Below are 13,311 nucleotides of genomic sequence, written 5' to 3'. Positions count from 1 at the left end.
GTGACTGCGGCCATCTTGTGGTGACATGAAGGGACATGGGGGCATGGAGGGTGGGGAGCAGGGGAGGCAGGGGACAACAGGGAGACTGGGAATGAAGCCAACACCTCAGGCCCAAGAGATGGAGAGAAACGCATGCCGAGGACATCACTCCACCTCTGAAAGAAACTTTTATCCTGGACTTCTCAGCCACGTGTACCAAGAAATACCCCTTTTTGCTTAAATCAGTTTGCGTCGGGTTTCCTAGCACCTGGCACAGAAAGAGTTTTAGCTGACGCACTGCGCGGGCAGCCCTGCTCCCTAACAGCACGTTCAGGGTTGGGCGCTCCTGGCAGTGTGGTCTGTGGCAGCTATTGCGCCACTGTTGACGCCCCTCGCAGCTGCTATGCACCTTTCCTCCTTCCTCACAGACTCTTGTTTTGTGTAGGCAGCAGTGTTTCTGGCCTCCGAGGATAAATCCATATTGGTCGAAGCCCATCATGACCATCCTTTTCCCTTTTGCCAGGGCTTGGCTTCAGGATAGACATATGACCCAGTTTTGGTCAATGAGATAAAAGAAGTCTGCTGAGAGCTTTTCGAAAAGGCCTTCAACCGATAAAAGAGAATGCCAGCTGAGAAGACCCTTTTACCCCTGCCTTCTCTTCCTATACATTGTATTGTCGTTATGCGGATGAGATGTCGGAGCTGCTGCAGCCATCTTGCAAACATGAGGACAGACCTTGTAGACTTGTCAGAGATGGAGGAGAAAAAGGATGGAAATACTTCTGGGTTTGGGTGGCACAACAGCTGGGAAAAAAGCTGTGAAATCTTTCATATCTACACTTCTCGTAAAGTTAGACAATAGATGTTTATGTCATTTAAGCACTATTCATCGGGTGTTAATTTGTAACCACAAGCATTCCCAATTGATATTGAAAATCTAAGTGGTATAGTATTTAATTCCCCAATTAAAAGAAACACACATGGCTAAGAACATCAGCTCTTTTATTACTATTATTATTATTATTATTATTTTTATTTTTATTTACTGTTACTTTCCCCTAAACAACAGCACAATTCAAATAACAATGACACACACGTCCCACCCATATACACAATACCACTATCCTGCCTGCCAGGCTGTCTGGCCTTCACTTGGTTCCTGATGGAGCTGTCTGGAGACAACCCCCTCTGTAAAAATCCCGATGGGGACATAGGAGACACAAGAAAGGGGGGACTCTAGTCAGAGGAGAAACTGAGGGGCTTCCAGAGTCCTCGGGGAGTGTCTGCTTGGCAACATGCTATAAACTCCTGGGTGGAGGGCAGAAGGCACTACTTGTTTTCGTGTGGTTGTTGAATGAACCCCACTTGGAGATGGAAGACCTGTCTCTCACCCTTTGTAGGCTAGGGCTGGAGAAACACAGTGGGGTGAGCTAATGGGCTCCATCAACCAACCAAGGGGCAGGCAGGGATGTTGGGAGCCCAGAATAGAAATCTGGGTGGTGCGAGGTCCCCAGAGAAAAACAAACCTTGCAGTCACTGCAAAGTAAGGTACAGTGTGAAATGTTATGTCCCCTTTTATTTGTTTTGCAACTATAGAATGTGCAACATTTTTTTTATCAAGATAGAAAAGGTAAAGAAAAGAAAAACTCCCAGCATTTTGGCCTAACGCAACTGAGCATGACTTGCCAATTGCGCCCTCTTTTGGAAAAACCTAGCACTACACTATGCAGGGACCGGTCAATTCACCCCCGTCCCCCAACTTTTTAGTCACCCTAAATCTATGAGTTCAGCTAAAGTAATATGTATGTACCCTGGAATCAGAGAAGCCCTGGGGTTGGGGAGGGAACAAAGACGGACCAAGACTGGGGTCTCAAGTACAGGTGACTTCCTGGCTGTCTTGGGGATGCTCGTTGTTGAAACTGCTCTCTCCAAATGGTGAGTAAGGGGGGACCTGGGGAGCTTCAATGATCAGCAGGCCCTCCGGGGAAAGTGAGGCAAATACTGTCGCAGGATCCACCTCTGCAGGAAGCCTAGAAGAAACACAAGATTTCATTCATTTATTATTTTAACACGGCCTAAACATCCTTTCATTCATTTGAAAGAAATTATTTTTGGTTAAGAGCTTAGGCTTTGGCCCGTATACAATGCTGGGTTTGAATCTTGGCTCTGCCCCTTTCTAGCTCTGTGTGATCTTGAGACGGTCACTCAATTGCTCTGAGCTTGTTGCCTCTTCTGCAAAATGGAGATAATAATGTTAAACCGGTACAATATGTGAAGCTCTAGAACGAGACAAAGAAATCTGACTATGCTTTCAAATGGTAAAATGCTGCCCCCACAGTAACTTAAAAGGGAGCTGTGGCCCAAGTGTTGAGGTTTCCACTCAGCACCCACAGCTGACCAGCTGCTGGCAGAAATGGCCACCGCGACCACCCCTTTATACAGTATCAGTTAGGGACACATTTTCATTTGCCACGTGCCTGCTGGCGAGTGCTTCACTACAAAACGCAATTACTGGTGGAATTAATGGGGAAATAGGCAACTTGGTAGATGAAGGGGGTCAGGCTGGCCACAGGGCTAGACCTCAGATGGCAACATTTCTACGATGTTCAGAATGAGTCATGATTTGAGGCACCTCGTAAGCGTCTTGTAGCAGGTGATGATCAGGTTGTTCCGAAAACACCTTCATGGGTGTTACCTGGCTAGAGCTTTAGCATAGGCCTAGAATAGGTAGGAATTAATACGCCCGTTGCTCAGGACGTTTACTAGAGACTTGGGGAAATCAAAGACAGGTTCAGTGGGTGAGAAAGCATCAAAGATGGAATTTCAGACCCTAAATCTGCTTCCAGTTCTGAAGCTCTTTTTATGAGTTTTGGATTTTGGGGGGTGAACAAGACTTCTGGGACATAGTTTCTTGGAATTGTGAGGACATGTGGACAGCCTAAAGTGGGATGTCATTACTGATAAAAATAATGAAAGTTAGGGCCATCTGAGCACTTTTTATGTGCCAGGGACTCCCCCTCGGGACTCATCTCAGTTAGTTGTGAACAATAGTCCCATGAGGCAAGTCCAATTACTATTCCCAATGTCCAGATGAGGAGATTGAGATCAGAGAGGTGAAGTGATTTGCCTAAGGTCACATAGCTGGTAAGCAGCCGATGGGAATAGGCTTGGAATGCTGGTATCTGAACCCAGAGTAGCTGGTTGTGATGTTCTACTGCTTCTCTGGTACCAGACTTTTGAAAAAAGGACCATGGGGAGAGGCTGGAAGGTTCTAGCACCATAGCACTTTCCTGGCGCAGGCTGGCTCTGCCTGTTGTAAATGCATCTTCACAGGTCTTGATGAAAGAACCGAGAAGTGACGTAAACCCATTCCGAGTCATGGGTCGGGCGCTTCCTGGAGGAGCCAGGGAGTGTTCTGCTGTGAATACAACCTGTAGCCACATAAGCTGCACCTACCCAGGAGACGCCTGCCAAATTGGAGCCACGGGGATTAACAAGGGGCCTGCTGAGAAGGACAGAAGAGAAAGAGGGAACTTGGACGGCTGCCAAGTCAAGCTTCTACAGCAGAGACAAGGCCAAAAATTTGGCTACCCCCTCCCCTGCTGGGATGGGCCGACTTTTTAACTGTTTGCATGTCACCCCAATGGACATGTGATACAATGTAACAGGGAAACCATGGTCCAGAGCATGGACGTTGCAGGTAGGCAGACCTGAATGCAAATTCTGACTCTTCCTGACCGTGTGACCTTAGGCTAGTGGTCTCGCCTCTCTTTCCTATATTTACGTAGAGGAAAAGCGGGTAACAAAAGTATCTACCTCTGAGGGTGATGTGAGAATTATGTGCCTGGTATACAGTAAGTGCTCAATAAATGTTAGCTCCTACATTGGGATTGTAGTCATTGGCCCCAAAGTGGGCCCCTGGACAGTTGTGAATATTTTAGCACAAGTTGCCATGTCATTGAGCCATAGAATGTCAGAGCCCAGAAGAATCTTCTTGATTCTCCAGGACAATGGCCTCGTGTTACACATGGCCCAGAAGTTGGAATAGACGTGTTCAAGGTCTCTTACCAGGTGACTTGGGTTGGAGGTTTTAATAAGATTAGTCCCCACAGACTGAGCACCGAGTCTGTACCTTATGCTAAATGCTTTACACACGTCCTCTCGTTCCCCATCACAATCTGTCCATGAGGAAATGCAGGAACAGAAGCTCTAAGCTACCCACTCACTTTCTCATGGAGCCAGGACTTGCTACACCCAGGGGTGTGATTCAGAATATTGGACAACTGGCACAGCTGGACACTGACCAACCAGAATGGATGGATTCATGCCATAGTGATGGAGGACAGTCCTTGGGGATCCTTTAGTTGTTGGAATTGGGGAGATTTGGAGGGTCCTGGGGACAGATTCAAGATGGCTTCTTGGTTAGGGAGGGTACCTGAAGGATTCAGGGCACTGGCTAGTCCAGAATTGTTGACAACTAGCCCGTTCAGCTACTGGGTCCCAGCTGAATAGCACCCTGCCTCAGCAACCTCAGGTCCTTCTATCTGGTCAAGTAACTCCCAGCAAGCTGTTTCCCCTGAGGCCCCAGAGATGGCGAAATCCGTGAACATGGCTGTCTTTTTTAAATGATGAATCCGCTGACTTCTTTCCAGCTCAGTTCCTTTCATAGCTTTGCCCTGTCTGTGACTCCGTCCTGAGACCTTATTTGAGCTTCTTGAAAGAAACATCAGCTCCTTCCCGCTCCCGTTTCCCTTTCTTTCCCTGCGCAACATTTGTTCTGGCGGCTGGATCAGGGAGAGGTGTGGGTCTCAGGGATGGTAGGCGAGCCAGTGAGCATGCAGAGAAACAGTGTGGCTTTTGCCTTATCAGGAAGTGTCCACAGGCTTCCAAGAACTCCGGAGGCGCTGGGTAAAGAATGGACACGTGGGGGGTTGGGGAGAGAGAGACAGGACTGCAGAACCCCAAAGCTGAAAGAGGCCTTGCAATTCAGCTAGTGCAACCTCTCCAGACACAGGCCATCTCCACCAGGGCTAGGGGTGGAGTTAAGACTCAATAACAACAATGATAGCAATAACAAAACACCACTTATAGGAGCAACTGTGTGTCGATTGCTGGGCCAGGAGCTCACTTCGTTTTCAGTTGCAAGGCTAGAATCGCCACCCATCCCTCCTATAGATAAGGAAAGGGCATTCCTTGCTCAGGAATGAGCCCTGGACTCAGAGTTCAGGGGTCAATTTGGGGCTGTTCTAAATTTTAACTGTAAGGACCTTGGTTATGTCCTTTTGCCTCTGGGAGACTGTTTCCCCAAAATATAAGGGAGTGATGTCTCCGCACACCTTCGCTGCTAACAAAGGCTACAGGCAGCAACGACTGGGCAAAGACGCTGGGGCCGGAAGTGCATGTGGCGGAGTGATGCTGATTAGGGAGGTGTGTCCATGAAGCACTCAGTCATCAGCACGTCCCTGTGAGTCTCTTCTCCCTCCGGGTACCTCCATGAGGGCCTCTGTGTGGCTTTGACTCATTGGCTCAGCCTGGTGGTCGTCTGCTGTTCTCATCGTTCCTCCAGTCTGAGCCCTCCTCACTCCGCTCAGCAACACCTGCCCTTCCTGGGTCCCAATCTCTAGCCTCAAAACCCCTCCTGGTAGGAAGCAGTGGTGTCAGGAAACCTTCCGGCTTAATTCTCGTCGATGCCCTAGAGAAGGTACACACTCTCCTGGCCATGGGAGAGTTACAGCAACAAGCCTTCCGAACATTCCATCAGGGCACTTGGGGTGTCAGGGGAGGGGCTTTCTTGATGGTGATGGACATCCTCCTTCAGCCACACCACGTGGCTGGGTAAGTGCCCCAGTTGTTGTGGAATTGCGGACGAGCCAGCTTGCTTCTCACTTATTCTCGGATTCTTCGTCTACCAAATGGGGTTGTTCATACTGACGTCACAGGGCGCTAAGCAGACAAGATGGCACAATCTACGTGCTCTCCTTTCTGGGACCCTGTTGCAGGTCTGCTATGACATTTTCCCCCTTCAGGGTGAGGGTTCAATTCCCTGCCTCAGGGGGTGTCTCCCAGGAGAGATACCCAAAAGGGTACAGACCCCAGATTTTGGGTCCCAGGCACTGCCCTCCTCCACGCCCACCCTGCAATCCACACTGCCAGGTTACTTACTGGATTTTCTTTGTGAAGTTCTTGGAAACGATGCCACCTTCTTGCTGCTTCTCTTCATGTTTGCCTGGAAGGGAGAGGAATGCCACATGTCAGCATCTAAGTACCTTTGGATGTCCACTGTTCAGGACTCGGGCTTGGATTCAACTCTTGGACCCACCCCTCCCTCACTGTGTAACTTGGGGCTTGATCTAGAGGCTTTGGGTATCAAAGCTTTAAGGCTCTCACCTGATCCCACCTTCCAGCCTGTTGTGAAGATGAAATAAGGCAATGGACTAGGTGACCCCACTCCCCTAACCCTGAGGCTAACATCCCAGAATCGGTGGTAGCAAACAGTGGGGCTAGTTTACCACCTAGCTGGCTTTCTCACTCAGAGAACCCTTTCTCGGTTCTGAAGATGGGCTTCTTTCTCCCTTGGTAACCTATGTGGAAACTGAAACCCATTGATGGGTCCAAGATCATCTAGATGGGCCCAAGGTCATCTAACAGGTTCGTGGCAACCCTGGGCTCTAGCCCAACTCTCTCTGAATCTAAGCCAAGTACTGGGATCTGATACCTCTCTGCCCATCCCAGCTTCCAATTACAGTGTTTCCCAGAAAATAAGAGCGGGTCTTATGTTAATTTTTGCTCCAAAAGACACATTAGGGCTCATGTTCAAGAGATGTCATCCTGAAAAATCATGCTAGGGTTTATTTTCCGATTAGGTCTTATTTTCGGGGAAACACAGTAGTTCTCTGAGCCACACTAGCTGTATCTAGTACTGAAAGAACTGCCTGGAAATAATGCTTCAGTCAGCTAACAAAAACCACCCAGACTTTGCAAAGGAGACTCTCCTTAAGAAATGACATATTATGCACTATGGATGTGAAATTTCACCTGCCCCACCTCCCACAGGGTGCAGGAGGAAGAAGGGTTTTCTTTCTTTCTTTAGGAAGAAGAAAAGACGAAATTACAAGAAGGCTTGGGCCCAAACTGGTATCATTTTGCAATTTATATAACAAAATGGCCCCTCTCGGCCCCTCCCTACTCTATTTTTTTAAATGGAGAGATTGTCTCTAATGTCTCTTTAAGCAAAGAATTAGTGCCTGGCAGAGCCATTTGGCTCCTATTATATTCCTCATTTATGGGACCATGTGCCAGGGCCAAAAACCCTCATTTACATAGGAACAACCTTCTGAGAAGCTTGGAAATCTAGATTGTAAATAACCTTGTGGGATAGTGTGTCTTTCTACAGTCCAGACTTTTAAAAGCTGATAATTTATAGGTAATTACATTATTAATTACTTTTTTATTATTCATTATTCCTTTATTAATAACTTTTTTCCCTGATAATGCATGTGTATTTTAGAAAATGTAAGGGGAAAAAAACAATTAGAACCACCCATAATCCCATCACCCTGAGGAAACCACCGGCAACATTTTTGTAAATGTTCCAGACTTTTCTTTCTATGTTGCTTAGAAAGGCGTAAATGTTATATAGCATAAATGTATATCACGTACTTTAGCCAATGGGATCATATTGTACATTATGCTTAAAACCTGTTTTTATGTCTTGCTAACACATGATAATTCTATTTCCGTATTACAGCAAATAGCCTTCAACGGGATTTTTAATGGCTGCACAGCGTTTCAGTGTGAGGATATATAAGTTCATTTAGCTAGTCCCGGCTTTTGGGCACTGAGGTTTCCGCCATTGAAAAGAATCTCACTGCACTGAACATTCTTGTCGTTCGATCTTTGCCCACTGACTTCTTTGGGATAAATTCCAAGTTCTAAAAATCTCTAAGGCTTGATCTGTAGATAGCTAAATTGCCCTTAGGAAAAAAAGGCTGCATCCATTTATTCTCCCACCAGCTGGACAGAATGGGTTGCATTTATAGGAATCCGTTTTGAACCGGGAGTGTTTGGCTAAGCAGAACATGCCATTCTGTGAATGTGCTGATGCTCTGAGTGTTTGTTCTGACCTGCCAAGTCCATGACCACCAACTGCCCAGCTCTAACCCAGGCCCATGCCCAAAGGAGCACTCTCTGTTCCCTGATACCCACCCCGAAGCCTGGGCCTCCCGAGGCCTGCTTCCCTTGGGGACAGGCCAGTACCTCTGACTCAGCCCTTTTGCACCCTTGGTGTCCTGGGAATAACAAAAAAGACCATGATGATAAGAATAATAATAGCAAACTCTTACATAGCCCTTACTTGCTGTCAGCCACGGTTCAAAGCACCTTCCCGATATCAACTCCTTTAATTTTCACAACAACCTTAGCAGACACAACTTTAGCAGCACAACAACTTTAGCACAATAATCAAAGCAGGTACTTTGATTATTACCATGTTGTGGGTGGGAAACGGACATTCAGAGAGTTTAAGTGATGTGCCCAAGGTCACACAGCTTGGAAGAGTGGGAGCAAAGGTTCAAAGGCAAGTATGTGGGTTTGGGACTTGAGGCCTCGCTTGGACATTTCCTGGCATACCCCTATTTTTCTCTGAGCCTCGGTTTATTCTCTAAAATGGAGGTGACAACAACTTCGTAATTATTGGGTTACTGTGAGGAGCAAATGAGAGTCACAGAACTGCTTTATAAGTTGTAAAAATACTGTGTGAAGGTAAACGCTTATATTTTATTTTGATGTTTGGGGAAAGGACTGCTCCTCAGAAACCAACCCTCCCTGTCCATGCTCTGAAAATAAGGTATTGGGTGAGGGAGGGACAGCTCCAAGATTTCCATAAAAGGGGGCCTAATCTGGTTGAAAGAAGGTGTTGCTCAGAGGAGCATGTTAGGGCTTAATTTACATATTATTTGAATATTTATTGGGGCAGTTTAAGGATTACGAGTGATTTTTAATTTCTTATTTTGTTTTCCTATTTACATTTTCTATGTGGAAATATTTCATTTTTTTGTAAACAGAAAAAAGTAATTATTATGATTTAAAAAGATTTTTAAAAAACCTCATCTGGAGGCCAGGGATAGCAACAGGGCCCCAGCCACCATTTTCTCAACATGCCTCCGAGAAATACAGATACCAAGAAGGCGGCATCTGCACTTCAGGGAAAGCCACTGGCCCAGCTAAAGAAAGAAAGCGCTGTTTACAGAGGAGGCAGAGGCCCTGGGATTAAGAAGAAGAGGCGGGAATAAAGCCTCAGGGTTTTTCCAGTCCTTTCCTTGGCCAGGGCCTGGTCCAGTGGCCCATGAAAGCAATATTTCTTGGCTGGTGGTAGCAGGATAAGGGTAAGGGTGTGTGAGGCATGATGATGGAAATCTTCTAGTTCAGCATTATCCAAACACTTCCCTGGACCTAGACACTCATACATGGTCAGATAAGACAGGGCTGTCTCTCAGAGATTCATAAACTACATTAGCAAACTCAAGGCTCTGATAAGTCCTGCACTGAGGACACATGGTTATAATTTTGTTTCATCTGGCACCTTCTAGAATTCTGGACTCCCTCCTCCCTCTATTTCTCACATGCCTAGTGACATCCTATCACATACCGTTTGGCAAATACTAATCTAGTCCACCTCTTCGTAAGACCAATGGTAGAGCTGAGGCCCCCGGGGTGATAGTATGTGCCCGGGACCATACAATCAGAAGCAAATCCAGCCATTCTGAGTTGGAACTAAAGAGGCCTGGCTTTGAATTTCAGACAGTAGGCCTTGGAGATGCGGGTGATCTCGGGTGAGTTACTCTCTCTGGGCCTCACTCTTCATCTGTAAAATGGGTGTAACAAACCTACCCATATTTCCTTAGAAGTCCATGGGAAGAACCAGCACACCTGCCTATGTCGGCATTTAGCACAGTGTCCCACACAAAGTGCTTGAGGAAGAATAGGTCTGTCTGCAGGGTGTAAGGTAGGACACTGGCTCTGACATCTGACTTCCCTCGAGAGTTGCTGTCTCAATGGAGCCCTAGATATCGACCTGACTTTTTAAACCATTTTTATAAGAGTCTGGCTGTATTCTCAGGGGATCTGCATTCTATCGAGAGGAGGTTGCTAAGTGCACACCTGTGAGGACTTTACAAGTGAAAACTGTACAATGTTACCATAGGTTTTGTCTATCTTTGTCTTACTCAAGTCCTGCAACAACCCCATTTTACACAAATGGAAACTGAGCTGGGATCTCAGCCTGGAACTGCCACACCCCACTTGTTAAGAAGCACCTAAAAAGGAGGATGGAGAGAAAGACCTTAGGGCTGGACAGACATCTCCTGGAGGGACCATAGAGCATAGGGGACCCTCCAACCTGGGGTGGAAGACTCTGGAACCCTAGTTAAAACAAAGAAGGGAGTAGTGATGAGAAATCATCTGTTTACAGAGTGCCAGGCAGGCACTATCATATTAGCTCCATTTTACAGACTCTGCATTTATTATCATATATCGTCTGCATATATTTAATCTTCCCTCCAGCCTCACGGGATAGTTATTATTATGATCCCCATTCTGCAGATGAGGAAACTGAGGCTCAGAGCAGTGAAAAGACTTCCTTGTCCGCATCCATCCAGAGAGTGAACAGCAGAGCCAGGATATGAACCCAGGTATCAAAGACTAGCTGCCATTTAGGATGTATTAGGGCCTTACTATGTGGCTGGCATTTTAATAAAACATTAACTTCAACAACAGTACTGACCCACTGTGTTTCAGGCAAGATATACACATGTTGCATGCATCACCTCATTTAATACAACAATCCTTATGCTGTGTAGCCCTCTGAACCCCCATTTCCAGATGAAACAAAGGAGAGGGAAGTTAAATAACTCACACATCCTACTGGTTAGTGGTAGAGCTAGTTCCAGAACTCCTGCCTGGCTCCCCAGCCAACTCGGAAAGCCCTGGCTGACCCCCCTCCATCAGCACGTGGCCCCAGGGTGTCTCCTGGCCCCCCACACCCGTCGGAGCTTCTGATGTTTATAATTCTGCTCTGTGAGGCTTTGAAACTCCCCCTGAACGCTGCTCTGCCAGGGCTTGTTCCTGCCCAGCCTGTGTTTGCAATGGTTTTTATTGATTTTCTGGGCCTGGAAAGCCTGCCGGGGAACATGTTCTGTTTAATGGAGCTTTAATTGGGAGGGAAGCGAGAAAGCTTTTCCTCTGCTGCCCAGCTGCACAGGGGCTGAGACTCCAGTCTTCTCTTCACTGTTGCCCTGAGCATTCCCTCTCCCAGGCTGGGACATGGTGACACGAGCGCTGTGCCTGGAGTCGTGGACAGGCCCAGACTCTTCTGCTGACTCACAGTGTGACCTTGGGTGAGTCCCGCCGGGGCCTCAGCCTCAGCTGCAAAATGGGACTAGATACCTCTCCTTCTCGGGACTAGACTAGGGATTATTCTCACGAAGGGACATAAAAGTTTTAGCCCAGCTTTGGTCCCTGGTAGGGACTCAATAAATGATCAATTTGCTTCTGGCCTCCCACTTCCCAGACAGCCTGGGTTTGAATCTTTGGTGGCCTTGGGCAAGTTACGTTAACCTCTCAGTGCCTCAGTTTCCTCATCTGTAAAAAGAGGAGACAAATAAGGCCCCTGTCCTCTGGTGGTATTCCCTGAGATGCTCTGGGTAAAGCACGAATTGTGGTGCCTGGCAGGGAGCAAGCTCTCAAGGGTACCCATTCGTGTCGTTGTAATGGTTATTAAGCCTCAGTTTCCTTCTCTGGGACAAGGAGCATCTCACTGGATTTCCCGTGCTGGTTACTAACACTCCATGCTCAGCATGAAACATCCTTCTACACTGTGTGTGCTGCTGCGGTGCAATGAACCCCATTTCTTCTTTGTCCTCTTTTTCCTTCTACATTGGTTTCACTTCTTTCTATGAAATTCTGTCAGAATATCTGATGTGGTTTCTATTTTCCTGCCTGTTCTGACGATACAGCACCCCAAGGTTCCCAAAGCCAGGTCAGGTTAAGATTTCTCCTGGAAGCCAGGAGAGGAGAGCTCTTCCCTAAAGATAACGTCCATGGGCTGCATTCCTGAGCCCTGAAGTCACCTGTGTCATGTTGTCATAGCTTCCCCTCTAAGGAAACGTCCTCTTGGCTATTCCTAGGGCTGAGTGTTCTCACCCCCTTTTGCCCCCCACTTACCAGACACCTCCACGTATCCGTCCTTGGTCTTCACCATCAGTTCCTCTGGCTTAAAGCTGTGCACGTTGACACACACTTTCCAGGGCTCCCCAGGGAAGGGTGGGGGGCTCCTGCCCTCGGCAGGTACCCCAAACCTGGCCGTGGCACTGGGCACCCGGGGCAATGTGCCCGATCTCAGGGACCCCGGCCAGGCTGATGAGAGTCGAGGCAGGGCCCAGTCGGGCCAAGGGGCAGTCAAGTCGTCGGGGAAGGGGTCCATGCCAAAACCATCATCCAGCAGGCGGTGGGAGGAGAGGGGCGAGTCTCGGAAGGGGTCTCTGCGCAGACGGCTTGGGTAGTGGCAGGGGAAGGGCATCTGACCATCCGCCATAGTGGCTGCTGAGCTGGAGGGGAGACGGGGTCTCAGAGAGAGAGAGCCACCTGCCCAAGGTCACACAGCAAGGTGATGTGGGTAGGATAGCCTTCCAAGCTTATTCTTCAGTTTCAGAAAATGCCGAACCATCCACTGGCAAGGACCAAGGCTCACACCAGGCTAGGGTCCCAGCCCCTAATGACACTCCAGCCACCAAAGGCAACCCTGTGCTGGTCCAGCCGAATCCCAGAGTGCCCCTCTCCACACTGCCTCACCAGAAATCAGTCAGCCACTGTCCTCCCAGGCCGCCCAGGCTGGCAGCCAGAGTCGCTGAGGTCTAGAGTAAAGCCCGGAGCTTAATAAACCCCTAGAAACTTCTCTCTGCTTCTGGGCTGGGAGTCTTCTATTTATTGCTGCTGGGGCTGGAGGCGGGTTTTGTAAGCGCCTCCTGTCACAGGAGTATTCGGAGGTGATGAACTAGCCCTGGAGAATCTGTGGAGGGAACAGCTGGGCTCCCAGGGGGCGGGGAGGGGCCTTCTCGTCCAACGCAGCCAGGCTCTATGGACAGTCTCTCCTCCCCCAGCCGGGCTCAGCTCCGCCCTCCCCCTCTCTCCTCCAGAGCCCGCCCTCCTGGAGCAGGGCACTAAGGCCTGGCTATTAATAACCCTCGCCTGGCTGAAAGCTCAGGTCACCCTCTGCAAATACCTTCCCCTGAGCATGCTGCATCCTGCCTCCTGCGCTGGGGACCTGCAGAAGGGGAG

The 13,311-nt window shown here is 48.3% G+C and overlaps 1 protein-coding gene across 1 annotated transcript; it reads right to left on the bottom strand.

The window, feature by feature from the left end:
* Positions 1–965: 965 nt before the first annotated feature.
* On the bottom strand, positions 966–12,933 carry HSPB8 (heat shock protein family B (small) member 8). Its single transcript, XM_081037579.1, has 4 exons — positions 12,826–12,933; positions 12,199–12,581; positions 6,142–6,205; positions 966–2,009 (listed from the first exon to the last, which is right to left on the bottom strand). The coding sequence occupies exons 2-4, from the start codon at positions 12,566–12,568 to the stop codon at positions 1,850–1,852; spliced, it is 594 nt and encodes a 197-aa protein (XP_080893705.1). The 5' UTR covers positions 12,569–12,581; positions 12,826–12,933; the 3' UTR covers positions 966–1,849.
* Positions 12,934–13,311: the final 378 nt, after the last annotated feature.

Source organism: Rhinolophus hipposideros, assembly GCF_964194185.1.
Source record: "Rhinolophus hipposideros genome assembly, chromosome: 24".
Classification (NCBI taxonomy): Eukaryota; Metazoa; Chordata; class Mammalia; order Chiroptera; family Rhinolophidae; genus Rhinolophus; species Rhinolophus hipposideros.
The sequence above is the reverse complement of the archived record's forward strand: the minus strand, read 5'-3'. Positions and strand labels throughout refer to the sequence as shown.

Excerpts from the sequence above, each read along its gene's own strand:
- HSPB8 (XM_081037579.1), bottom strand. The coding sequence starts at position 12,568 with ATGGCGGATGGTCAGATGCCCTTCCCCTGCCACTACCCAAGCCGTCTG. Across the intron at positions 6,206-12,198 it reads CGGATACGTGGAGGTGTCTG|GCAAACATGAAGAGAAGCAG; the intron begins GTAAGTGGGGGG and ends TCTCCCTTCCAG. Across the intron at positions 2,010-6,141 it reads AACTTCACAAAGAAAATCCA|GCTTCCTGCAGAGGTGGATC; the intron begins GTAAGTAACCTG and ends TGTTTCTTCTAG.